Source organism: Otolemur garnettii, unplaced genomic scaffold (assembly GCF_000181295.1).
Source record: "Otolemur garnettii isolate 467f Iridium unplaced genomic scaffold, OtoGar3 scaffold00005, whole genome shotgun sequence".
NCBI classification, from domain to species: Eukaryota; Metazoa; Chordata; class Mammalia; order Primates; family Galagidae; genus Otolemur; species Otolemur garnettii.
Genome location: NW_003852400.1, coordinates 29,129,714 through 29,157,636, shown reverse-complemented (window position 1 = coordinate 29,157,636; position 27,923 = coordinate 29,129,714). Strand labels below are relative to the sequence as shown.

General features: G+C 36.5%; 1 protein-coding gene across 1 annotated transcript in view; it reads left to right on the top strand.

The window, feature by feature from the left end:
* Positions 1-27,923, top strand: part of THSD7A (thrombospondin type 1 domain containing 7A) — a 420,187-nt gene that overhangs the window by 356,416 nt on the left and 35,848 nt on the right. Inside the window, exons 12-13 of the mRNA XM_003782710.3 lie at positions 7,124-7,318; positions 8,284-8,547. Coding sequence (XP_003782758.1) covers positions 7,124-7,318; positions 8,284-8,547 — 459 coding nt within the window. The remainder of the gene's footprint in view (positions 1-7,123; positions 7,319-8,283; positions 8,548-27,923) is intronic.

Genomic DNA, 27,923 nt, shown 5'->3' with positions numbered 1-27,923 from the left:
AACAGTGTATAAGCATTCCTTTCTGCATCCATGCCAGCAGCTATTGTTTTTGAACTTTTTAATAAAAGCCATTCTAACTGGCATAAGATGACATCTCATTGTGGTTTTGATTCACATTTCCCTGATGATTAGTGACACTGAGCATTTTTTTCATATGTTTATCCGCCATTTGTCTAACTTTGGGAAGCTTCTGTTCATGTCTTTTGCCCACTTTTAATGAAGTTCTCTGTTTTTTCTTGCTGACTTGCTTGAGTTATTTACCAGCCTGAATGTGCCTAATCTTTTCTGATTCTGGATTTCCTTTTTTTTTTCTCTCTCTCTCCAGCTGCCCTAAGACGCAATGTCATCATTGCTACATAAATGTGTAGGTGTTATTACAGTGTTTATTACTCTATGGCACCTTCATACCAAATTTTGGATATGAAATTTACAAATACTTGACACAGAGATTTTATGTCAATGACTTCAGAGTTGCTCTTGCTCAGTCTCCATGCCCGTCTTGTTGCTGTCTCCCGCCAAGTGCACTTTCCGTAGGTAAACTGGAACTAGGGTTCATAATCCCCAGCATCGGCCCTGTCTATCCTACTCCCTTAACCCCTCTTCATATTTGTCTACCAAAGAGCATCCACTATGATGTTGATCTGTCACTAAGATCTGGCATGAATTGGATGCATTCTCAAATCTAGACCACAACAAAGAAAGAAAAACACCTTCATAATATGCCTCACACGGGAAGGGCCCCCCCGACCTTCAGCATCCTTAAGGAGCATCACTTATTGATTAGAAAAATTGTAAAAAGAAAGTTTACAAATGAAAAAGGAAAGTTTTAATTCCCCCCCCACCAAAATTAAAGCTAAATTATTTGTGAAATATAAGATATAATTATTTTACTACATTTTATTCTGTAATACGCGGTCATTTTTGTGTGCATGTAAGCAAAGATGCTTAAAGTGGCATAATCTATGCTGATGGCCTTTGCATCACACCTGGCTTAAAAGTCTTGCCCACTTTATTCTTTAAAAAAAAAAAAAAGATTCCGTATTAGAGGCATTACTGAGGTTAGCCCCACAGTAGCTGGGCCTATTTATCTCAGCAGCACACATTAATCTGTTAGTTTTCAGAAAAGGAGAGAATTATGTGATAGAAAAAGAACAGAAGTGGAAAAAATAACTAGGGAGAAAAAAGAGAAGGCACCTTCTCAGAGAAATTTTATTTAGATGCAATTTTTCACAGTCTCCTTTTGGCTGGTGTATTTATTAGTTACTGCCCAAAGTTTGTACTCTTCATATATGTAATTTTAAATTTCTAAATTATTTCTATTTTGAAATGCTTTTCTCCAATTTCCTATGAATATTTGCATTCCAGTTGATTCAGGGATTTTGATTTTGTTTTATATCTCTGCAAAAGTCCTGTCATAAAAAGCTCATTAGCATTTGCTATTGTTTAAGGAGTAGCTTATAAAAATCAGGTTGGCCCCATCCTGTGTCTGGGCTTGTTCTTGGATTCCCCATGTCGTGAGACACAGTTAACCCTTCCTGGGTCCGCCATGGGAGCTTCACCACTGGGAGCTGATTATTATTTCCTAGTATGCTCTCACACAAGGATTTCCACTTATATTATGAGCGTCAGTGGGACTGGGGATCTTTGGTACTTATTTAGGATCAATAAAAAGAAAATGCATTTCTTTCTATTGTGCCAAGGTTATATTCTCAAATTGTAATTAGGAAGCATAATTTGGCAAACTTGTCAGTGAAAATCTCTTCTAGGATCATTATACCCACCTGGTAAACAACTGGAGCTCTCTTGAATTATTTATAGGTCTGGTCTTATTTCTAAGCACAATTAGGTCTCTTGGTAACTAGCTCCTACTCACATTATTCTTGTTCTTTTTCCTTTTTACGTGATTCATTCTCTCAGTATTGCCATTTTTTTCTTAAAACTATAGAAGAATCACTCGTCTCATCACTCAATCAGGTGAATATATTCTCTCTCTAGGGCTACCCAGACACTAGTGCAGCAGGATAAACCGTGTTAATATCACTCAATTTAATAAATAAGGTCTCAAAGCTCCTTGAACTCTTTGCCACACATAATCCAACAGCTTTCACTGCACTAAGGCATTGATCCTGTTCTGTTTCCTGTAATGAACTTCTGTGTGCACATTTTAGATCCAGTAATTTATTTCACTCTGATTATGCAAACAAAATGGGAACACGGCCTTACATGCTGAAGGATAATCCACTAACCAATAGAGCTCCCCCTTTTCGTTCAACCTGAATAATAAGGGAGTTTCATTCCTCTTAAGAAAATGAAGATGAGCAATTACTTTCAGAATTCCATTCGATTTGCCTCAGAGCCACATCTGTAGCCTTCCTTTTATATATTCATACATGCATAACACATATATCCATGTCCTTTTAACCAGTGTTATCTATTCCCTTTCATTCCATAAACCTTTGTTATTTGCCTCTTTAAAGCAAACTAACATTAAAACAAACATTAAAACAGGCTACCTTAAAACCCAACTTACATTAAGATATTTTAGAATTGAGTTTACTAATTCTACTTATTAATCTTTTTATTGAAATGTATAGGAAGTTTCAGAGAGACATAAAGTGGAGAGACTCATGCGTAGTGTGGCGAGTACCAGGAACGTAGGCATCACTGATCCACTCAGCTTCAGCACTTTTTACCACGTTGTTATTCTTAATTCTCTGCCACGGTCCACTCACGAAAACAGAATTTTCCTGGAGTACTTTAAAGCAACTCCCAAATAGATGTGATTCACAAATATTGGACTATTTTAACATAATAGTATTATGAGACCAAACAAAATTAATAATAATCCTTTCATGTCATCTAATATTCCAACCATTTTTCATTCTCCAATATTGTTGCAAACATGTCCGTGCACAGTTCGTTCATAGTAGGGTTCAAAAAGGTCTCCCCATTGCATTTGGCTACTGTATTTCTTAAGTCACTTTTCATGTAACAGCAATTCTAAATCCCTTTTTATAACATGTATTTGTTTCTTATTTTATCTTTAGAGCATTTCTTCAATATTGACAGGTTACGCTTGCTTAATTCACATGTAACTCACAAGTTAGTTACGTTGACTCCTCCCTGGCTGTCATCCTGCCATCACTAGCCTACCCTGTGTTACTTAAATAAAAATTGCTGTCTCTTCTATAAACAAAATAAAATTATAAATGAAAAACATCAATATAACCAACAGAGTTCAGTGTGAAATTTTACTTTAAAATAATTATTTTAAGATTTGCTGCTTTCACTAAGAAGCTTTCATGGTGAATTATCCGTAGGGCAACATGATTTTTGGCCCTTCTTTCTAACAAAGACCTCAGTTCAAAGAACACTCTTTACTTGTAAATACAGATACACTTGTCTGGGGATATATATATATATATATATATATATGGCTTTCTGGTGTGCTATAAAACTAGGCTTAGTATAATCCATCTTCCCTACATAAAACTACGTGGCTTTCAGGGCCTTAGAAATGATTTTTAAGATTTTATAAAGACCAAATGGTTTCCTTTCCAAACATTTATATTTTCCTCACCCTAATAGCAGGAAGTTCATTTCAAGATTGCATTTCTGTGTTTGAATTGTTGTGTTTCCTCTAGGTCAGAATGCAAACAAGTTGAGATGCATGATAAATTTTCAATATATTGTACAAATGGTGCTGTGGCTACTTGTTTGGATAACATTGAATAAGTAATTTGTTCCAAGAGTACACTGTCTCAAATCTCAGATAAGGGGAGTGGAGTGTTGAGTGGGGTGCAAATTTTGCACCTTTGTTTTCTTTGCAACTAGCTGGAGTGCTTAGGATTTTATGTAGTGCATATGGGGGAAGGTACTTCAGGTTTAATGTGAGTTGTATAGATCTGCACAGAATAAATTAATTTGTTTCTGGAATTACATTAGTAGTAATGTTATTTATTTTTTGTTTCTTTTGGTGTCACTTAAAAGACCCTTAATGGAGAACCTGAGGCAATTTTTACTTAATTCCTAAAAAGAGGGGGTGGCACCTGTGGCTCAGTGAGTAGGGCGCCAGTCCCATATACCGAGGGTGGCGGGTTCCAACCCAGCCCCAGCCAAACTGAAACAAAATAAAATAGCCGGGCATTGTGGTGGATGCCTGTAGCCCCAGCTACTCATGAAGCTGAGGCAAGAGAATCACCTAAGCCCAAGAGCTGGAGGTTGCTGTGAGCAGTGATGCTATGGCACTCTACAAGGTCAACAAAGTGAGACTCTGTCTCAAAAAAAAAAAATTCTAAAAAGATTTATATTCGAGTCTCTTTCAGAGAGCTAAATTGGGTGAGTATGTAAAAGTAGTCTTGTTTCAAAGAATCCACATTTAGTTTTACTATTTTAATGTTATTTTAGTTATAAACAGTGTAACCCTCTACACAGCTTACAATTCTAATATGCTCAAATCTCTTATCTTCCAAATTAATTATACTTGAGGCTCCTGTTCTCCTGATTAGTAAACAGTCCAGTATCTTCCTCTTTCAGTCCTTTCTTATGAGCATCTTGGGGCAACTTTGCCCAAGAACTGTCAGCACTTACTAAGTATAAAGTGTTTAAGGGGTCAATGCCACTTCCAAATGGCAGGTGTAAAAAGAACTGTGAAATAACATCAGCATGATCATTGGTGTTCTGTATCACAGAGATTCCTTCTATACCATGCTACAAATGACGTTTTTCCAAGCTATATGGATGCTTTTTTAAAGTCTCTTCCCTCTACAAGTCCCTGTGATGCCCTCTTCCTTCCCACGTTTAGAGCTCTCTTAATTCTATGCTCAGTCATTGTTTCCAGAGCTTCAAGTGATGCCAGGGTGACTGGGTACTAAATAATTTTCTGTCTTAGCCACAGTGTCTGCCATAACTTACCTTGTGCTTTGAGTGCTCAAGCTAGTGTGTCTCAAACAGTGAACGTGCGTGAGAATCACCAGGGCAACTTAGAAAAATGGATATTCCTTGCATAACAGACCTCTCATTCTAGAACCCTGGATGGGTCTAGTAATCTTCAAGTTCAACAGCATTCCAGGTGATTCTGATGCTAGTAAAAATACATTACCTTTGAGACCAGTGGTTCTCATACCACCTGCATATTTGCATCATCAGAGAGCATAAAAAGGATACTCATACCCAGGACCCTAATCTCCACCAAGGAAATAAGAACATTTGGGTTTAGCAAGGTAATAGGTATGTTCCAAAAGCTCTCCAGATGACTGCGATCTGCAGCCAGACATGAAAACCTCTACCTTCCACTGTTAAGATAAACGCAGAACTCCAGACAACTCTTCCAAGCGGTAAAATTCTCTTTGGGGCATTTTTTTTCCTGTCATTTAATTCTTTGAGCCACAGGCACCGCCCCACTGTCATTTAATTCTCATCAAAGCCACCACTGTCCACCCTACTAGGTTTTCACATTTTTTAAATTCAGGGGCCTCTGCTTTTTTCATACAAAATGGCACTGCCAAAGTTGCATATATTAAATGAAAAACATCTATGCTAAGAAATAAGGGAGTACTTTCCATTTTTGTGCAATTAAGATAAATCATTTATTTTACTCTTCTCGACGCAACGTGTCAAGTTGTGTTCAACCACCCAGAGAAAGTCTTCTCTTTCTGAAATAGTTCCGTCTTTTACACACCCCAGTACACAGCCCTGTGTGTTAGGTTTTAGTACAGGGATGCAGAGGTTGTGCTATAATCTGAGTCCTCTGTGTCTCGCAGTAATCTAAGCTAAAAACTGTCAGACTCCTCCAGCTTAATTTTGTGATGATGGAATCCTGAGCAGAGCAGAGATTAGCAGCTGTTTCAGCCCAGACATTGCACCTGAAAAAGCCATGTAAGTCCATCCCAGTGAAGCTACTTAAGGTAATTCAATGAAGATTTAACTTTAGGACCAAGTTTAAATGTTTCATCCTCTTCCTCAAATGAGAAATAAATTATTTTTTAAACCAGTGGGGGAAAATGGCAGAAAGAGTAAAGCTTTAAACATACTTGCTCTTTTTTTGTTCAAGTCTGTTACTGTAAAACAATTACCTTAAGCATTTTTTTTTTTTTTGCAGTTTTTGGTGGGGGCTGGGTTTGAACCTACCACCTCCGTATATGAGGCCGGTGCCCTACTCCTTGAGCCACAGGCACTGCACAGCAAAATTTTTAATGTGTTCAATAAATATTTAAAACGATAAATAATTTTATTAATTTGGTAGAACAATGTCTTGAAGGAAATAAAATATAGGAATTAAAACTATTTGATTATATTTTTAGAACCTATGTGTAATTAAGGAAATGCTAATTATAATATGCTATATTAAGGTTATTAAATATTCTATTTTCATTTTTAAATTCATTGTTGTTATGCATGTGAAGAACTTGGAGACAGAGAGGGTAAAGGACTTACACACTGCCCCATACACTTACAATGCAATAATGATAATTTACTGGTTTCAAGACAATGTGAAAGCACCCCCCCCCGAACTAACTTAACCAATTTACTGCCACTAATATATAGAAATTCTAGATTTTACAATGATATAAACAATATCAGAAGTACCTGATGTCTCCCAGGGCCCTCTATAAATATCCTGTGTTCAGTATAAACTGTTTTCAGAACCTATGTATGGTTTTTTCCTTAAAATTTCATTTCTCAATATATCCAACATGTGACATGAATTGAAATCCTTACTACATGTAAAAAAATCAACCCTCCTAATTTCTAAGTGTACATGTGTATAATTTGCATTTTTCTTTGCCACAAACCACTGAAGTTTATATTATTAAAAAGGCCAGTTTAATACCTACTGTGATTGTTAGAAACATTCCTACAGATTTCTACTGTAAATAAGGATTAGAAGATGATCTCTCTGACTGCCTGAGCAAATGTTAGGTAAACTGTAGAGTGCTTAGACCTTTGAATTTGTCGTAAACAGCTTTATGCTTCTCTTTTAGCCATTACTTGTCGCAAGCAAGATGGAGGGCAGGCAGGCGTCCTGAGATGATCTCTCTGACTGCCTGAGCAAATGTTAGGTAAACTGTAGAGTGCTTAGACCTTTGAATTTGTCGTAAACAGCTTTATGCTTCTCTTTTAGCCATTACTTGTCGCAAGCAAGATGGAGGGCAGGCAGGCGTCCACGAGTGCCTCCAGTATGCAGGCCCCGTGCCAGCCCTCACCCAAGCCTGCCAGATCCCCTGCCAGGATGACTGTCAATTGACCAGCTGGTCCAAGTTTTCTTCATGCAATGGAGACTGTGGAGCAGTTAGGACCAGAAAGCGTACTATTGTTGGTAAGAATAATTGGAATGCCAAAGGCGATGCTTATCAAGGTAGAAAAACAAAATACAAGTCAGACCAAGAGAGTTCTGACAACGTATTTGAAAAATGCAGGGATATGCTTTATTGTTACTCTACTTTATACCTAATATGTCAGTGGATTCGGGTGTGGATTTTAACATCAGTTGGCAGTGGTAACAAGCATTATGCACCTTCAGTAGAAAGAAAATGCAGGCTTGAGGACTGAACTCTGCTGACTTATACAATTCGTGGTAGATTATTTTTTGGTTTAAACATGTTCTTTTAGTGGACTGCCTACAGTCTGTAAAGTTCTTGGAGCAAAGGTTTTGGGGGACAAAAGAAAAACTTGCCACTTTATTTACTTAAGCCTCTGCACTCTCAGAGCCTCCTATTATGCTTCATCTCCTGGAAGGAGGAACACAACGTTAATTCTGTGTCTGGAAACTGTGTTTTAAAAACAGTCAGCAACAAAGAGCAGGGACATGGGCAAGAGCAGGAGCCATCGTTCTGAGCCAGAGCCTGGTGCATCTGAAAATATTTTCAGTGAAAAAGAAACCGAAAAACATAGGTGCTAGTAGACTATTCAGAACTTAGTTATAAAATGAACCACTTTTATAATAAAGGCCATTGAAAACCTGATAATGTGGCTTATGAAAATTAAAAATGCATAATTAACTATATGTAATATTAAAGAGTGTATGACATGTAACATTATATATGGCACATAATACTATGTATAATAAATATAATACAAATAAGTATTATAATTAAATGTATATTTTTCAAGCACTTTTATAACTGTTACATAAAAGAAGGTTATGTTATAATTTTTTTAATTTCAGCTTGAGGCTCCGTCTAGAAAAAAAAGAAAGAAAAAAAAAGAAAAGTAGAAAAATTGGGAATGTTTGGAGTTAATCATGGTATTTTCCAATTTAAATTGGCTATTTCTCTTCCACAGGAAAAAGTAAAAAGAAGGAAAAATGTAAAAATTCCCATTTGTACCCCCTGATTGAGACTCAGTATTGTCCTTGTGACAAATACAATGCACAGCCTGTGGGGAACTGGTCAGACTGCATTTTACCGGAGGGGAAAGTGGAAGTGCTCCTGGGAATGAAAGTACAAGGAGACATCAAGGAATGTGGACAAGGATACCGTTACCAAGCAATGGCATGCTATGACCAAAACGGCAGGCTTGTGGAGACATCCAGATGTAACAGCCACGGTAATCCGATTTTTCTTCATTATTATATATTTGCTGTGTTTGGGAGAGGAGGTGGAACGCTCGTGTGTTGTAGTGGAGGAAACGTAAAGGCTTACAGAAGTGTGTTCTAATGTAAACCCTGTGGAGCACCAAGCTGTGCATGTATCACTTATATATAACAGGACATCCCACGGTGTTGTCTCCTCTTCCAGAAGTTGCCAATTAAGTTTCAAAATAGTGACAGGTATCCTTAGGGAGCAGCAAAAATGATGCCAGAAACCGCTCTTAGGACTTACCAAGATCCTGTTCATTCAGTAGATCAAACAATCCCCCAACAAGTCTGTGTACAGAAAGGGAGTGAGGAGGAGATAAGATCTTAATGCAGTTTGAGATTAAAGTTTTAAATTAGACTTTTAACAGCTGAACTGGTGAGCTTTGTAAGTTGCTCAAAATGTCATTAAGTGGCAGGAAAAAAATGTGGAAAGTAGAGTTCAGATAGGCAAAAAAACTCAAAAAATTACATACTCCTAGGAAACTGTACCCATTCACTTTCTAAATCAAAAAAGAAATTTACAGTGCATTGATAATAACTGAGCTGCCCAAAGTCATGAACAGTGGCCATCTTTGACCAGAGTATATACTGAACTCTTCAGTTCTTAATCGAAACATAGCGATCATTAAGCAATGTTTCTCAATTAATCTTTTATTTTACTGCATCTGTCTTTTTATAATGGAATGAGATCAGTTTACAGTGGGTCAGCCTGAAAGAAATCATAAAACACATTTGCAAACACTGGATGAAGATCTCCCAGATTCTTGATAGAGGCTGCCAAGGAAGGATGACTTCAGTTGCTAGGATCAAGGAACATGCAGCTACCCTTCAACCTTGCTGAAATGACTTCTTGTAACTGTGCTGCTCCAATTTTATTACATGGTTCAGAAAACAGCACAAACTAATAAACCCATCTTACATTTATAAACCATCAAAGTATCATGTTGCCACATTTTTGAACCCTCGTAAACATTCCCAACAAAGAAGTTTCTAAAACCCTTGTCTTTTTTCCCCCTTATCTCACATTTCCTATTTTATCAAAGTCCAGAGATATGTAAAGAAAGGATAAATGTTTGAGGTGATGGATAGTCCAGTTACCCTGATTTGATCATTACATATTGTACACTTGTATCAAAATATCTATCACATGCACCCCATAAGTATTAAAAAATGCCATCTTAATCATCATTAAGTACACTTGTTCAGTAGCGTGAAATACATTTCCATTGTTATGCAGTCGACCCCCAGATCCATTTCTTGACAAATAAACTTTATTGTTTATATTTAATGTATAAATGTTTCATTTAAAATAAAAAGTGGCTAGTTATATGAACCTCAAAGAATTCATAGTATTTAAGCTTTAGATATATTTCTCATGTTAATACAGGTGCATTGCTAAATTGATGATTCTCTCATTCACATATAATAATAACTATAAAAGAAAAAAGGGTTTACCATTTTTAGTAGTTGTGCTTTGAGAAACATCTCTAAAAGTAATTGAATTACTTTATTCCCTACATCAAATAACATAGATCTTATAAATTAGATACTAAGAAAAACATAAATATCATTTCCATTTTGAGGTGATAGTGTAGAAAATCATAATTCATTCTTAAGATATAAAATTGGAGATCACTTTCAAAATATGTGTACCTTGAAATTAAGCACCTAAGTGTCTGCTCACACTTCAACTTATTATGCAGAGTGAATCACTAAGATAATCATTTATTTTTAACATTACCTTTGAGCTTCCAGAATAACTTTCATATATTCTCACTTTTACCCTAGTCTGTTAATTGGATGCATAAGAGGCCACTGAACAGCCAATCTTAGTTTTAGAAATAACTTTTAAAATATTCTGTGCCTTTCACAAAAATATGAGTTACTTAAAAAAAGTAGAAGAACAAAAATAGCTGAAATCAGCCAAAGACAGTATACTTCTTACCTTAGCATTGTCGATGCAAAGCATGAAAAATACTGTATTGTATTCTAGGGAAAGACACATACAGAAACAAGATAAGTACATAGGACACGGGATCTAAAAAAGATCCTTAACTAAGTGAGCTCCTCCAGCTCTGTTCTTCAGGATGTCCTACATCGTTCTTATCTCCTTCAAGCTGATCTATGATGGGATGTCCAGTGGGCTATTTTAGTGTTCGCTAACATATTTACTCAAAGTCAAGTCTGGGGAAGTTAAATCTGTAGTGCCTGATTTCTTTGACATTTGCTACTTTCCTTAAATATGTTCTGTAAATTCTGATGGTATTTGGGGAACACGTGGCACACATATTATAACTTTGCTGCTCTATCATAGGCCTGCCCTAAATTGCAATCATTATCACAACTGCTTTCTCTCAGCCAAATCAGCTTTCTAGATGAATGAGTTTTAAGTGGCTTAGGAGAAAGTCTCTTCCTGCTTTCAATGGAGACATAAAATTGATCTTCTGTGTATGCAATGCAATGACTCTAATCTCCTATTCAATATTGGCCTTAGGGCCTTTCTCTTTAATCATTACTGTACATCTGTGAATAATGTTATCAGTTATTACACTGATAAATCAGTTTGACCTTCACCCACTTACGTGATTTTAAATTATTTCTCATGTGGTCGCTGTTTTGTAGGGTCTTAAACCTGGAGCACAATTATTTTATGTTTGAACTTCCTCACAATAATAGACTCTGTGCTGAAAAGTGACATGACTATATTCCTAAAATCAGATCTTAAAGTATACTTTGGGGGCCATATAAGTGTTCATCTACCCGTTACATGGCATTAAATATTGACTGCATGAATGTTCATATATAAACATATTTTGGGCATTTATGTGTCCTAAAAACTAGTACAAATTATATAGATTTACTTTTGGTATTAACTCTTGGATGGTGTCGCAATAGCCACAGATTTTACGTCATGCAAAATTCAAATCACATGTTTTCTATTCTCCACTGGAGTCCTCTAAGATCTCTATTGATTGGTTTACTAGAAATTTACTGAGTGCTTAACTACACAGTACTAAGTACATTTCAACTTAACCACACCCAAAATTTCATGAAACAAGGGGCAGGATTTCTGAAACTTTTTAAATTATATCATTAAACCCTGAACTTTTAAAGAATCTTAGAAGTAAGCTAGTTTATACGAGGTACATGTATACCAAATTTCCATTTAAAAGTAGAGATGGAACTTTATTGTGTCACTTTCCAGCCTGACCCAGCATTCCTGAATCCCTCACAGTCCTCTACTGTTTGTATTTCTCAAGTGTGTCTCACCCTACAAGATGCCACACAATTTACTTATTTTTACTTATATTATTTATGTTTATGGTTTTTGTTTTATCTCCATGCAAGAGTGAAGATTGATGGGAATATATTAGACCATTTTCTGCCCTGGTGAATCCTAAACACCTAGAATAGTAGTTGCTGGATAGAATTTGTAGAATGAATGAATGAATGAGTGAAAAGCTGGAGCAAGAAATTTTTTTCATATACGTTATGCCCTCCAGGGATTGCCATTGATCCACAGTCAGGCTAAAGCACTTTATTTTATCCAGTGTCCTTCCCTGCTTGTCACGTTCTGGGAAATAATCAAAGAGAGCTTGGGCTGTAACTAAGATCATTAGAGCAAATAAGAGCTGCATGTGCTTTAAACTTTCTATATGATATTGGTCAGATATTCACGTTTCTCTTTACCTGCTAAATGGGAGGAGAAATAATAGTCACACACCCATCCCACTGAATTAAATCAGTAATATCTATATTGAAAGGTCTCTTTTGTTGCCATTTACAGCTGCTAGACTTGCCCAATTTGTGTGACATTGAATTTAGACAACACCTTAACCTTTTGGTGACCATTTACATTTTTCTAAACTAAGTTTATAACTTTAACTGGGAGCTTAGGGTATATACTTAATTTCCTTTTTGGGAAAGTAAGGAATAAAATCTCTGTTTGATTTATCTGAAAGGGACATTCTGAAAGTGAATTGGATAAAGTGTAAAACTGCCAGACACTCCAGTCAAGCTCTGTGAGCTACGTAATTCCTTCTAGATGCTTCTCTTTCATCTTTGCCCTCAGGAAATTTGTTTTTGCTACTTCACATAGGCAGTTTAAGCCATAATACACTATCCACAAATATTCTAAAACTGAACTCAGGTATATCATGATGCTTTATCATCTGTTACTATCAAGCTAGCAAAAAGGCTTGTCTGCTGATCTGAGTTTCTTCCTGAGCCCACCTTGTTTAACACTCACAGTTCTCCTATTGCCTAGAAGGGAAATATTGCTGTCGATACATATCAAATACTTGTCAACATGGAGCCCCGAGGAAATTCATGAATGAGTTATTAGGTTAAATTACTTGTCACCAAATGTTTTCCTGAAGATCCAGATAACAAATATTTTAGGCTTTATAGGCCAAAAAGTCTCTGTTGCAACTACTCAACTCTGCAGTTGGAGCATGAAAACAGCTGTAGACTATATGCAAGCAAAAGAGCATGGTTGTGTTCTAGAAAAATCTTACTGACAAAAATAGGCTGCCACCAGCCTGAGCTGTTGTTAGCATCAGAAATCTAAACCCTTGCTACTCAAAATGTGTTATAGAACAGCAGTATGGAAATCAACAGGAAACTTTTGAAAAGCAGAAACTCCACCCTATTGCAGACCTACTGAGTCAGAATATGCGCTTCGACAAGAGTATTTAAAGTGCATTGTTGCTGTGAATCATGCAGATACTCGCAGGGTGCTGAGTCTTGATAGGAATCACAGGTTTGCACCTGAGAGGTGACTACCTATAGAGTTTCTCTCCTTAGAACCTCAAAATGACTCTGCCTTATGCAAAACAATCAACACCTCATGGTTTACTTGATCACCAGTGGTGGGAGAGAGAGTCTTTGGAAACTTTTAACATTTATAACAATGGTTCTTCATAAAATGAAAGTCTATTTAGGTGTAGTTTTAAAAGCAGAATGAGTCTGTAGACCTTCTGTGAAAAGAATATTGGCAATTTAATGATTACCTTGAGGAAAGTGCCAAGCTTCACTGAGGGGAGGGTTTTTTAGGGAATACTTAGGAATAAATTCTCTCTCTTGTAATGAAGTATAAATAAATATATATGTGTACCTAATATTGCAGGTTCAATTATAGACCACTGCAATAATGTGAATAATCTCAACAAAGTGAGTCACATATTTTTTTGGTTTCACAGTACATATAAAAGTTATGTTCACACTAAACTATAGTCTAGTAAGTGTGGAATAGCATTATGTATAAAAAATAAGCGTATGTTAACTAAAAAGTAATTTATTGATACAAATACAAAGATTCATTTGAGCCTTCAGTGAGAAGGTAGAGGGTCTTGTCTCTGTGCTCCTGGCTGCTGACAGATCAGAGCAGTGGTTGCTGAAGGCTGAGGTGGCAATTTCTTACAATAAGCACTGAAGTTTTCCACATTGATTGACTCTTCCCTTCAGAAAGATTTCTCCGTGGCATGAGATGCTGTTTGTTAGCATCTTGCCTACAATAGAACTTCTTTCAAAATTAATGTTAATCCTCTCAAACCCTGCTGCTGCATTGTCAACTGGGTTTATGTAATATTCTAAATCTTTTGTCATCATTTAAACAGTGTTCATAGCATCTTCACCATGAGTAGATTCCATCTCAAAAAAAAAAAAAAAACAAACTACTTTCTTTGCTCATCCATGAGAAGCAATTCCTGATCTTCTCAAGTTTTGCTATGATGTAACAATTCAGTCACATCTTCAGCCTCTGGTTTTCCTGCTATTTCTGTCACATCTGCATTATACTTCCATGAAGGCTGAAATCAACTTCTTCCTAACTCCTGTTAATGTTGATATTTTGACCCTCTCATGTGAACACAAATGTTCTTAATGGCATCTAGAATGATGAATCATTTTCAGTTGTTCTGCAATGTACTTTGCCCAGATCCCTCAGAAGAATCACTATCTATGGCCTTACAAAACGTATTTCTTAAATAAAAATACTTGAAAGTTGAATTACTACTTGATCTATGGACTGCAGAATGGATGTTGTGTTCACAGGGGAAAAAGTAACAATCTCCTCATACATCTCCATAAGAGATCTTGAGTGACTAGATACATTGTCAGGGCACATGAATATATTGAATGATTTTTTTTCTTCTAAGTGGTAGGTCTTAACAGTGGGCTGAAAATATTCAGTAAACCGTTGTGTAAATAAATGTGCTATCATTCAGGCCTGTGGTTCCACTTATACAGCACAGAAAAAGCAGACTTAGCATAATTCTTAAGAGCCCTAGAATTTTCAGAATGGTAAACGAGTATCAACTTCAATTTAAAGTCATCAGCTACCTTAGCCCCTAACAAGAGAGCCAGCCTGTCCTTTGAAGCCAAGCATTAGTCCTTCTCTCTAGATATGAAAACCCTAGATAGTATCTTCTTCCAATGGAAGGCTGTTTGGTGTACACTGAAAATCTTATTTAGTGTAGTAAACTACACCATGATCTTCGCTATATCTTCTGGATAACTTGCTGCAGCTTCTACATGATCACTTGTTTTATGCTGTAGCAATGGCTTGTTTTCCCCTAAACCTCATGAACCAACCTCTGCTAGTTTTATACTTTTTTTTTCCTGCAGCTTCCTCAACTCTCTCAGCCTTCATAGAACTGGAGAGAGTTAGGGCCTTGCTCTGGATTAGGCTTTGACCTAAGGGAATGTTGTAGCTGGCTTGATCTTCTATGCAGATCACTAAAACTTTTCTCCATTTCAGTAATAAGATCATTTTGCTTTCTTATCAATCCTGTGTTTACTGGAGTAGCACTTTTAATTTCCTTTGAGAACTTTTCCTTTGCGTTCAACAACTTGATTAACTGTTAAGCTCAAGAGGCCTAGCTTTCCACCTCTCTTGACTTTTGACATGCCTTCCTCACTAAACTTAATCATTTCTAGCTTTTTCTTTCAAGTGAAAGATGTATCACTTCCTTTCACTTGAAGAAGAGGCCAGTCTAGCGTTATTAATTGGCCTAATTTCTATTTTGTTTCATCCAAGTGAATAGGAAGGCTTGAAGAAAGAGAGAAAAATGGGGGAATGATCAGTAGAACAGTCAGAACTCATGCAATATTTATTAAGTTTACTAGCTTATGTGGACAATTAGTGCTACAATTATAACAGTAACATAAAAGATCACTGACCACAGACCACCATACAGATATAATAACATGGGGCCATTAAATATGAAATATCCAATTTCAAATCAAAAGTTGAGTTTCTCATATGTCAAAGAAAAAAGCAATACAATTAATCCAATTATGCATCTAAATTATTGACACAGTTTTACCATCTTCACAGTAGCTTGTCTATGCCAATTTTGAAGAAGCATAGAGAGCAAGTGGTGATAAAATCACAAAAGGCTTGATTCCACAGCTTATTGAGAGTTGAATATTTTTCCTGGCAAGAAGTGGTCCAAAGCCTGGAAAAAGGGGTAACCAGTTGGTTCAAGCTCTGGTGAATAAAGCAGATGACAGAGAATTTCTAAGCCTAGCCTCTGTACTTTGAGCGGTGCTATGGTTGAGCATCGTTTGGTAAGAGGGTTGGCCTGTCTCCATTTACCTGTCTCTGCGGCTTCATCACAAGCATCCTTGTCACGTTCTTCTTTTTGTTGCAGTTGACATGCCCTGGGACTGACTGACTAGGTGTCTGAAGCTGTAGTTGATAATGCCAGTGCTGGACCACCAAACAGACACCAATTGCTTTCCTTGATAAAGATTTTATTTTAGACTCTCTTTCAACACTTCATCTATTTCCAAAGGTTGACCTGAATGTTTACAAATAGCAAATAAAATCCATTTTTCACTGCACATAAGAGTACAGTGTAGAGAAGGTTCACCTTTATGTCATGATAGCAAAGAAAGGCAAACTTACAGTTGATTTCTTTTCTGATGTTCATTTAATTCAAGCAGAACCCATCAAGCCAGCTTCTTTACCTTGCCGGTTTGTTTCAAATGGTTCAGTGTTGTTGGACTAGTAAGGAACCTCGCTAATTCACGGGCAGGTTGAGATGGACTTGCTTCCGCTCTGCCTTTTAGCTCTTCATTATCCACCATGGTCTCAGGTCACCCACATGGTTTATTTTAAAAATTAAAATCACCAGAACAGAACTTCTCAAACCATCAATGTATAGTTTGTTTATTAGCCACATTCTTCCCAAACACTTCATTAATATTTCAAGCTATCTGTGCTGCATTGGTTCCACAATGGAATTCATATTGAAAATAACACAAACTTTTGACTGATTAAAGAGGTCACAAAAATTGCTCTTAAAAATCTTTGAAAGATAATCACAAGCGAAAACCCCCATTTGAAAGAATGGGATGTACCTTCACAATACAAGTAAAATGAGAAGTGTCACAGGGAAAGGTTAAAGGCAAAAACTGTCCAACTTAGCACTGAAGGAAATCAGACGTTTCGTAATAATAAAATGTGAAATACTGCAAGAATTACCAAAATGTGACACCAAAACACAAAATGAGTATATGCTATTGGAAAACTGGCACTAATAGACTTGCTGAACACAGGGTTGCCACAAAAATGCAGTCTCTGCAAAACATAATAAAGTGGATCTGAGTCTGAAAAGGTAGGCTTGTATAGCGTTCTAATGTTCTTATCCTGTTTCTTCATCAAGTTTTATTACTTCTTGTAATGCATTGGCCATTAAGTAATTTTAGAAAATTGGCAGTGGACTCTAGAAAAAAATCAAAGTTCAATTCAGGTTTATCCTTTTGGATATATATCTATTTGAATATACATATATATTTGCTGAAGTAATTTCTTACTAATTGGAAATTTAATCGGTAAAATCATTCCACATTTTACAGTTCAATATGTTTTTAGCAATGTCTGATAGCACTTACCATGTTTAAAGGGGAAAAAAATCCTGAAATCATAGAGCATTGAGGGAGTAAAAAGACATTTTTGAGTTTAGATAGAGAAATAAGAGAGAATTCTGGGCTTATTTACGGCTCCATTGATAAATAGAACACAGTACTATATTAAAGTTCTGGGTATATTTTACCTTGTGCATTCAGTGATCATAATTCAATGACTCTAAAAGTATCAGTAATTCATATTGCTGTGTGGATATCATGCTGGCATTCCAACAGCTATCATGTCTTTTTGTAAGACACATATACCCTCTTAATTATTTCAATTTTTCTTCTAACTATAGTCACAATTAAATAATTCAGAATAGTTTATCTAATGCATTATTACTATAAGATTAATTTGCCTTTAACATTAATTTAAAATAGCTCTCCTATGCTTTCTCTTTTTGCCTGCTTTGCCTGTGAGTAACATTACAGAGCACCTTCTGGGCATTAATGAATGGCATTAGCAATTGCTTTTGCAAACATCTGTACAATTCAAAGTGTACCCATTAAAGTCTCATATTTTACAAAGACTTGCTAACACCCAAAATAACTCTTCTAAAATTTGCTTCGTAATAGTTTGCACTATAGCACAAATCACAAAAAAATGAAATGAAGGCTCTATAAATTTTACAAATGAAATAGTCTTTTAATAAAATGTTTTCATAACAGAAGTATAGTTTACCCTTGCGTGGCAACATTTAACATCGTTACCTGATAGTCTAAGCAGTCTACATCCTTATTTTACCAGCCTTTTGTAGTTTTGATATGGATGATTTAAAAGCATGTGTCATGTTACATGACCATTGCTAGCTACTGCAAGGAATTGTAAATACTAGATGTCATAACAGTTAGGGACTCCAGTATGCATGCCACAGATGTGGAATTGTTTTCCATTAGAATTCCTGAGAGTATGGCTCGGCACCTGTGGCTCAAGTGGCTAAGGCGCCAGCCACATACACCCAAGGTGGCGGGTTCGAATCCAGCCCAGGCCTGCCAAACAACAATGACGACTGCAACCAAAAAATAGCTGGGCGTTGTAGCAGGTGCCTGTGGTCCCAGCAGCTAGGGAGGCTGAGGCAGGAGACTCGCTTGAGCCCAGGAGTTGGAGGTTGCTGTGAGCTGTGATGCCACAGCACTCTACCCAGGGGCTTGAGGCTCCTGTCTCAAAAAAAAAGAATTCCTGAGAATAGAAGAGAATCATCGTTAAAATGTAGAAAAGGAATACATCCCAGATGAATTTTATTAATTAATGCAATGCCCAATTTACAAATAGATTTTAGTTTAAGAGTTTGTGTTTCTAAGTGGGGGCATGGAACGCAAGATTCCTCTGATAAAAATAATTATGAGTATGGGTAGAGTAGATTCTGAAGATAACCCACTTGGCCATTCAAACTACAATGTAACTGGAATGTATTACTTTTTGTAATGGAATTCTACCAAAGATGATATAGGTTTGATGTTAGAGGTTAATTAGTAACAAAATGGAAGGAGAAGTGTTTCCTTGTGATAATGGATACTATACTATTGTTTTGAGGAAGAGCATGTTTAATTAAACTGGGCAGAAAAGGTAATCCATAGAGTCTGTAAACAGGCTGAACTGGAGTCCTAATTTCTTCAAAAAGCTTTCTCAGTGGGTAGAATTTGTTTAATGTCTAGTTCATTTCAGAATTTCAGTGACTGATTTGATAGCAGAGGAGCAGTTAGCATTGGTTTTGCAATTAGCATTTATAACGGGGATCATTTTCCTTTCAAATGTTGAAGAGAGACACACGATTAGGGACTGACTTTTCCTGTGATAACTGGCTACGAGTTTTAAAAGGCAGGAAAAGGAGGAAAGGGTTTCTAAGGGTACTTGGGTACAAAGAGAAAGCATAGCCTAGCATCAGATTTAAATAGGTGTGGAGACTGGTTCACACAGGCTCCCTGAGGGAGCGTGGTAACGGTGATGCGGGAGAGACGGGCTGGAAACGTCCCTGCATCTATGTCAGGCATGATGGGAAAGCATCAGCCCTTATCATTCACTTCTGTGCGCTCCTGTCCTGACACCTGCACTCATCTGCTACTTAATAACATGGTTTTGAAACTGAGCTCCCTGCAGCCCCTCAGGCCAGGCCATCAAACACAGCCTATGATACATCCTGCACAAGCACTTGGCTTTCCTTTCAGTGTTGGAAGAAGAAAGTGTCCTGCTGCTCAACATAAATGTAACCACCAAGAACAGTCATTATTTACAACAATAAAAAAATAAAACTTTGGAATTTTGCCCTTGTCAGCTACTGCTCCCACTGTATTTTACTCCTCATCCTTCCTAATGGCCTCTGGCTCCTCATTCCCTAATACTACAGATGCATAAAAACACTGGTTTCAATGAACTTATTATGACTTGATATTAGTGAAGATGTCTATGGTAGTTTTACTGATCCTGTTCTAGCCTTACCAGCTCCATGCCTGCTGCTCCAGAGGAAGCGGTACACTGAGACAGCAGAGGGTACAGCAGACAAGGGGTGTAATATCACAGGTGCCATGTGAGGAGATGGAAGTGCTCACGTCCATCTCCTCAACAATTTGGGAGAAAAGGTTTTTTTGTTTTTTTGTTTTTTTTTTTAGACAGAGCCTCAAGCTATCCCCCTGGGTAGAGTGCCATGGCATCATGCTCACAGCAACCTCCAACTCCTGGGCTCAAGCGAGTCTCCTGCCTCAGCCTCCCAAGTAGCTGGGACTACAGGAACCCGCCACAATGCCCAGCCATTTTTTTTGGTTGCAGTCATCATTTTTTGGCTGGCCTGGGCTGGGGATTCGAACCCACCACCTTAGGTGTATGTGGCTGGCGCCTTAGCCACTTGAGCCACAGGCACCGAGCCGGGAGAAAAGGTTTTTAAGGATAGTTTGGCAGGTAAAGAGCTAGGCAATTGGGTCTGCTAATGGCCTGGGTTTGGGACAGAACATAAGTGTGTACAAATTGTCTTCTTTGCTGAGTCACTTCTTGAGTGGAGTTAACAAGACCAGCTGAGCCAGTGTCTTGGTATTGGCCTCAGGTCTGCCTAGGTCAGCCGTTCCACCAGAGTGCTGGGCCTTGACAACAACTCAAAAACTAGGCTTTAGGTTTCACAAGGGCGATGTTGTCTATGGGACCAATGAAGAAATCCTAAGAATATTTATGACCATCAGCGGTATGACTCTTGAGTAGTAAACAATGATTGGGAAAGCAAGCAAGGGAACAATGGCTGTTATTTCTCCTACCAGTTTCTACCTGGTGGCCCTTTATCAAATTTACAAAGGGCAGCTGCAGTATGACCATAGAGCTGTACATTATTTATGTAATGTTACAGGGCTTTATAATTTATAAAGATACAAAATGGCCTGAATCCAGATACTGACTTTTATTAGATTAGGAAAACCCTGCAAATTCAAGAGTTTTAAAACTCTATTTTGTATTAATTGAATTTAGTTTCATTCCTAAAATGTAAGTCTTCTACTTCAAAGAGTCATCAAAATGTTCAAGCAGTGATTAAGGCTTAAGCATAGGAATTTTTTTTGTATAAATGCATGAAGAAGGCCTTAAATATTAAACATAAGCATGGCTGCAGGCTCAGAAAGTAAACCTTCAAGCATACCCACAAATATGTGTGCATTTTAAATTTAATTTTTTAAAGAAAAAACCTTTACTTGCCCTGTATCAATATTTATCCTATTTCTGCATAGTTGCATTGAAAGCCTATGTAGCTTTTATGAGAAATTTTAGTTAATCTGTATATAAAACAAATTTGATCTCTTTGATCTTATAAATAGACTTTTTTTAAAAAACAGGAAGTTTAAACACATAACACTTTACCTTTTGTTTGCTGAAATTAATATCTTGATAGCTTACTCAGAAGTCTGACCTTTAGAACTTTAAAACATAAAATCAGGTGAGAATAAACTTTCATAAGCTTTTAGAGTCATTTTTTCTTTTGATTTGTTGGTTTATTTTACATTTTCTTTCATATCTGGAAGTGTATAGTGAAAAAAATCTCTTTTAAAAAATTCTTAAAAGTCTATATGGTTCAAAACATGAATCCAGTTTTAAAGCATTATAGTTGTACCTCTCTGGATGATCTGTTTCTCATTGGTCCAGTAACATACTGTAGGAAAAAGTCGATAATTACAGGAATGCAATGCCTGATTCTTTCTTCTAGAAATTAATAGTTTATATTACCACGGGGGGGTAGGGGGGAGTCTAGAGTAACCTATTTAACCTAGTTTAATGCAACAGTTTTCCAACTTATCACAGAACACTTTTTGTTATAGTCAACACGAATTAGAACCTAACAAATGAGAGTTTAAAGATCATCCTTTGGAAATATTTTCATAGCCATACTGGATTTCCATCGATTGAAAGCACAGTGTTCTGCATTAGATTTAGCTAAAAATAAATTATTCTAATAAGAATCAAAGTCACTTTATTTCCCATTACATTATGATGAACACTTCATCACATATGTTTGTATTGTTTACAAACCCTTGTGTTGCCAAAGTGGGTTTTTTAAAACTCAGCCTCTGATTTTTAATACAGTGTTAGTTAAAATTGTAAAGGTTAAATTTAAAGAGAAAGTCCATAAATACCTTGATCTCCATAATTATTTCCAAAGTTTTTATTTCGGTTGAATAAGTAAACTATAGATAAAGGTACTTACATAAATAAGTTTATTTATTTTCTTTTTTAACAAAAGATATCATATATCCAAATGTGCAGTATGTCCTAACACAGACTACTCAGAGTTAGGCCAACCTTCACAGGTTACGGGCTCAGTGCACCACAAGTCTGCTCTTACTCCAGGCACCAGCTGCAAGTTCACGGGTCCCTAGGCCCCCCTTCCTTCTGACAGGCTTGTTATATGTTTGTGGGTTCCCACTACTGCCTCAAGCGCAATAATTCACTGGAATGACTCACAGAACTCAGAAAAGCACTATACTTACCATTGAAGTTTTTATTATAGCAAAGGAACACAAATCAGAACCAGGCAAAGCAGACAAGCAGGTGAGGTCTGGGGGATCTGAAACGTGAAACTTCTGTGTTCTCTCCCCACGGAATCAGGCCGCATCCTCCTTACAGCACGCTGATGTATATTACCAAACAAAAAGCTCACCTGAGCATTGGTGACCAGAGTTTCTATTTGGGGTTTCATTACATAGGTATAATTGATAGAGTCATTGGCCACATGGCTAAACGCAGTCTCCCCCTTCCCTGGAGGTCTCTCAGATTCCGTGTGGCTCAAAGCTTCAACTCTCTACTCACCTGGTTGGTCTTTCTGGTGTGATCAGCCAGCCTCCTGAGATACCTCTTTAGCATAAACTCACATGTAGTCCAAGACCCCACCGTGAATAACAGAGATACGCGTATCTATTCCTTGGGAAATTTTAGTGCTGAGAGGCCTTCCTTCCAGGAAACAGGTACAACTGCCAGCCAAATTCTTTATTGTACAATAGAAATCTCATATGACAGGTATGTGAAAAGCCTAGATTTGGCCACTGTGCAGTAAAACTATATAATAAAAAACCACTTGTACTCCCTACATCTATTTAAACAACAACAAGAAAAGTAGGTTTGATAATGAACTTCTATTTAGATAGACCTAAATGAATCTAAATTAGCAGAGTCATTAACTGACCTCCCACTATTGAAACAACAACAGTTACAGAACCTCACAGCCGTTCATACTGATGTTGAAATTCTCTGGGAAAATCTATTAGTATAAACATCTATAAATTTATAAAAGAAACATAAATAAAAGTAAAACAGCACTTGATTATAGTTATATAAATTTACCCAGGCACTTCACTATAATAATTAATTGTCTGATATTTACTCCTAACTTTTCATCCATTGAATATGTGAGTTTGGGAACCACATGGGATTATTAGAGTTTGTATACATAAATAGTACTCTGATTTCCCTAGGTTATCAAATTACCAATTTTTACTATATAATTGCTATAGAATATTCTGTCCATTTGGGAAGTTCTTACAAATTTTTTTCCACTTTTTTTCAATCCCATGAGGACTCCCATAGATAAAAGTCTAGTTAAATTTTCTCTTCCCTGGTTTATAGTCATTGCATATAATACACATTTAAGTAAGAGAGATTTTTGAGGTCACTTTTGAGATTAATCCAGATGTTTCAGTTAAGAGTGCCAGAGTTATTCATTCACATAGTTGTAAATCAGAACCGACCAATATTTCCCATCTGCTTTCAAAATGAATTCTTTCCATCAACTGTGCTCCTTTCAACAGCACAATTTAGTAATTGTAAAGGTTGTTGAAATCTACTTTATCTGCACATTCATAACTCACATGAATGAGGTGCTTCAATATATTTCAAAGGCAGTATGTCCTCTGGTTGACATGTGCAGCCTGCTAGTATTCTGTATTCATTTCAACCTGAAGCCAGCAATCACAACAGATAGGGGATACCAAAAATATGATCAGAAGCCAGGAGTTTGATTTTTCCAAGTGTCAAATTTAGTGTTGAATGGCTAAAAGTTTTAATATCCTAACTGTGAAGTTGTTTATTTTATTCCATCATCCTCAGAAACCATAAATTGCTATAAGATGCCAGTAGTTTATTTAGCCTTAAAATGCTTCAAATGTTTCTCTCTCCATCCCCCATGATTGTTTGGTGTTAATTGCCCTCAAAAATGATCTTAACAGAAAAGGCAAGGAATGCTTATCTAGCAGTTTACTAGTAGCTTGGAGGATTTTAATGGTGCTAGATAAACATGACAGGCAATTATTGAATGTTGTCAGACATTGGAAAATAAAAATGAGATGCTAGGCAATATCCTCATTTGCAGTTTTATCTTTATCTCAGTTCCTAATTTGTATCTTTTAACAGTTTAATAGATTGAGTTTTATTTGAGAGATGTTTTCTGGAATATGCTTTTGGAAAATCAGACATAAAAGTTTTATATCTCCTTCCTTAATAATACAATGTGAATCAGTCTAAAGTCATACACATTAAATCTCGCTAATGCCACGATATTTCAACAGATAAAATGGAAAGAAAGAATTTCCACTAATCTGTTACTCTACAAAGTAATGACAAGAAAGATCACGTGGCTGTGTTTTCAGGAATAGTTGCTGAATAATAAAAGTTTAAAGATTTACTTTTGACAGTCATTTTTCAGTTTATCAAGATGGAAAAATGTATTTCTTCTAGAAATATTTTAATAACTTTATTATATTTGAAATACTACTGTTCTTTTGCTAAAGCCATTGATAATATTCGTTATGATTAGTTTTATTTTGCCGTCGTTGTTATTTTGTAGAGACAGTCTCACTTTATCGCCCATTGCCATGGCGTCACACAGCTCATAGCAACCTCCAGCGCCTGGGCTTAGGGTGATTCCCCTGCCTCAGCCTCCCAAGTAGCTGGAACTACAGGTGCCCGCCACAATGCCTGACTATTTTTTTTGTTGCAGTTTGGCCGGGGCTGGGTTTGAACCTGTCACCCTTGGCATATGGGGCTGGCGCCCTGCCCACTGAACTACAGGCACCGCCTGGGGATTTTTTTGATTAATTGTACTTTTACAAATATTTTTAAATAGTTGGATCATAATGTTATTGATTTAGAAATGACTTTTTACATTTTTACAGTTTGATTCTATTTATTAAACTGTTACTGTTTTTTTGTTTGGGGGGGGTTTGCAGTTTTTGGCCAGGGCTGGGATTGAACCCACCACTTCTGGCATATGGGGCCGGCACCCTACTCCTTTGAGCCACAGGCACCACCCTAAACTGTTACTTTTTAATGGAAAACAAATTGTTACTGGCCTGATTAAGAGGATTTTTCTTAGGCATCTCATACTAGTTCTGATAAATTTATTTTCTAACTGTGCCACAAGAAAAAAGCAAATGATATTTGAAATATATTTCAACTAAAAACAATGAAAGGGACTTACTTCTCCCACCTCAGATCATAATAAAAGTCAAAGTATGAGGTTTTCAGATCAATGCAATCTATTTGAAGAATAGCTATGCTTTTCAAAATTTCAATAAACACTATTGCAAAGTACTTTTTCAATTATCTGTCGTATTTTCCTCTGAATCATTATCAATACTGTAATATCAGAAATATATTCAAAGCCTACCATTGGCATTTTCTTTCTGTCTTTAACATCTGACATCTCACAGCTGAAAAGATATCATTTGTCCCATCTGCCCCCCAGGAGATTATCTGAGACTAATTCCCACTTTCGAAAACATTTTCATTATATCCTGCTCTTCATTCCAAATTTGTAATCCTATGTTTTAAATGTTTTCTTTACTTACAATAAGATTATGTAATATGCATATTCTCTGTCTCATCAATTTCTCTCCTAGAAATACACCCAACAGAAATGTTCACCAAAATACATGTTCTAGAATGTTCACAGAGGCACTGTTAATAATGGCCCCATATTGGGCGGCACCTATGGCTCAAAGGAGTAGGGTGCCGGCCCCATATGCCAGAGGTGGCGGGTTCAAACCCAGCCCTGGCCAAAAAAAAAAAAAAAATAATGGCCCCATATTGAAAACTACCCAAATGCTCACCGACAATAGAATGAATAAATAAGCCATAGGATATAACGCCACGTGTCAGTGAGAATGCACAGCCTTCACCAACACACAGCAATGGGGATGATGCTCCCATTACAAAGTAGACTGAAGAAGGAAGGCTGGCACAGATAGCTGTACACTATGTGGCTCTATTTACATAAAAATTTTAAAAGTAGATCTGTTCTATTTTGTGGGAAGTCACTAAGAAGGGACAGTGTTTCAATAAACACAGTGGCTAGAAGGGGGCACAAAGGAGGGTCTGGAGAGTTAGTTTCTTGAGCATGTTCAGTGAACTTTACACTTAGGAAAGATGCACTTTTGTGTATGGAGTTTAAATTGAAAGCTTAAAACAAACAATGAATTTCTTTGACAAGAGTATAGGAGATAATATGTAGAGAGCTAGGCCACACATCTGTTTTTCTTCTGTATTTTCCTGGTTTCACCTGACACATACGATAGTGTTCCGATGCGCTCTCATACACCGAAATGAGTACAAGTAAAACTGGTGAAACCTGTCAGTGGATTGTATTAGTATCAGTATCTTAGTTGAAATCATATGCTAGTTACCATTGAAGAAACTGGTAAAAGTATATGAAGAAACTCTCTATTATTTCTGGCAGTTGCATGTGAAGCTACAAATTTCCTGCTTTTTAAAAAGTTAAGTTTAGAAAAATAGGCAGAGCTTAATAAACAAGAAAATATATTAATTTCAAAAAAAATCAGATCCTATCACAAGTGAACTCTATCAGAATGTTGGAGGGTGGTAAAAGCCTTTATCACGTGTTCCAGGTAATTAATGATTACACAAGGCAAGGAAATGCTAGCTAGTAAAACTGGCTAGCATTTGAGCACTATTTCAATCAAGGGCGGGCTGGGCAAAAGGTAATAGATTAAATTTGCTATGTGGTTCAATGGTGGTTTTCCCGTAATTAAAGAAATCAAAGCTTATTGATTCCTTTCAAATCCACCCAAAATAAAAGGAATAAAATACTTAGGAGTTAAGTATAACAAAATAAGTTCAAGACTTGTACACTGAAAACTGCGTAACACCATTGATGGAAATTAAAGATAGTCTAAAAAAATGGGAAGAAAAACAAAATGGAAAGAAGCACTGAGTACCTGGACTAAGATGGCAATACTCTCAAATTGATCAGTGGATTTGATAAATGATTAACGAATTTGATGCAATTTCTGACAAAACCCTAGCTTCCTTTTTTTTTTTAAGAAATTGAAAATCTGATTCTAAAATTTATGCAGAAATAGAAGGGACTCAAAATAGCCAGACTAATTTTAAAAAGAACTAAGCAGGAAGACTCACAATTTCTGATTTCAAAACACACTGCAAAGTTACAGTAGACAAGACAGTGTGGTACTGGCATAAGATTAGACATAGACATAAACAGAATGGAATTTAGTACAAAAATAAACTCTTGCGTTTATGGTCAATTGATTCTTAATGAGAGTGCCAAAACAATTCATTGAGGAAAAAAATAGTCTTTTTAACAAATGGGTTTAGTATATCTCAATAGCCACATTCAAAAGAATGAAGTTGGACTCCTACTTTTCATCAGGCACAAAAATTAACTCAAAATAAAAGAATCTAAATTTAAGGACTACAGCTATAAACTTCTTAGAAAAAACTTTGGCATTAGCCATTATGCCCTTGGAATAGGTAATGATTTCCTAGATATGACACCAAAGCACAAGCAACCAAAGAAAAAAATAGAGAAATGGATTTCATTAACATGTAGAACTTTTGTTCTTCAAAGTATACTAAAATAAAAAAGATAGATAATAACAAGCATGGCAAGGCTTTGTAGACACTGAAGCATTCATACATTGCTAGCAGAATGTA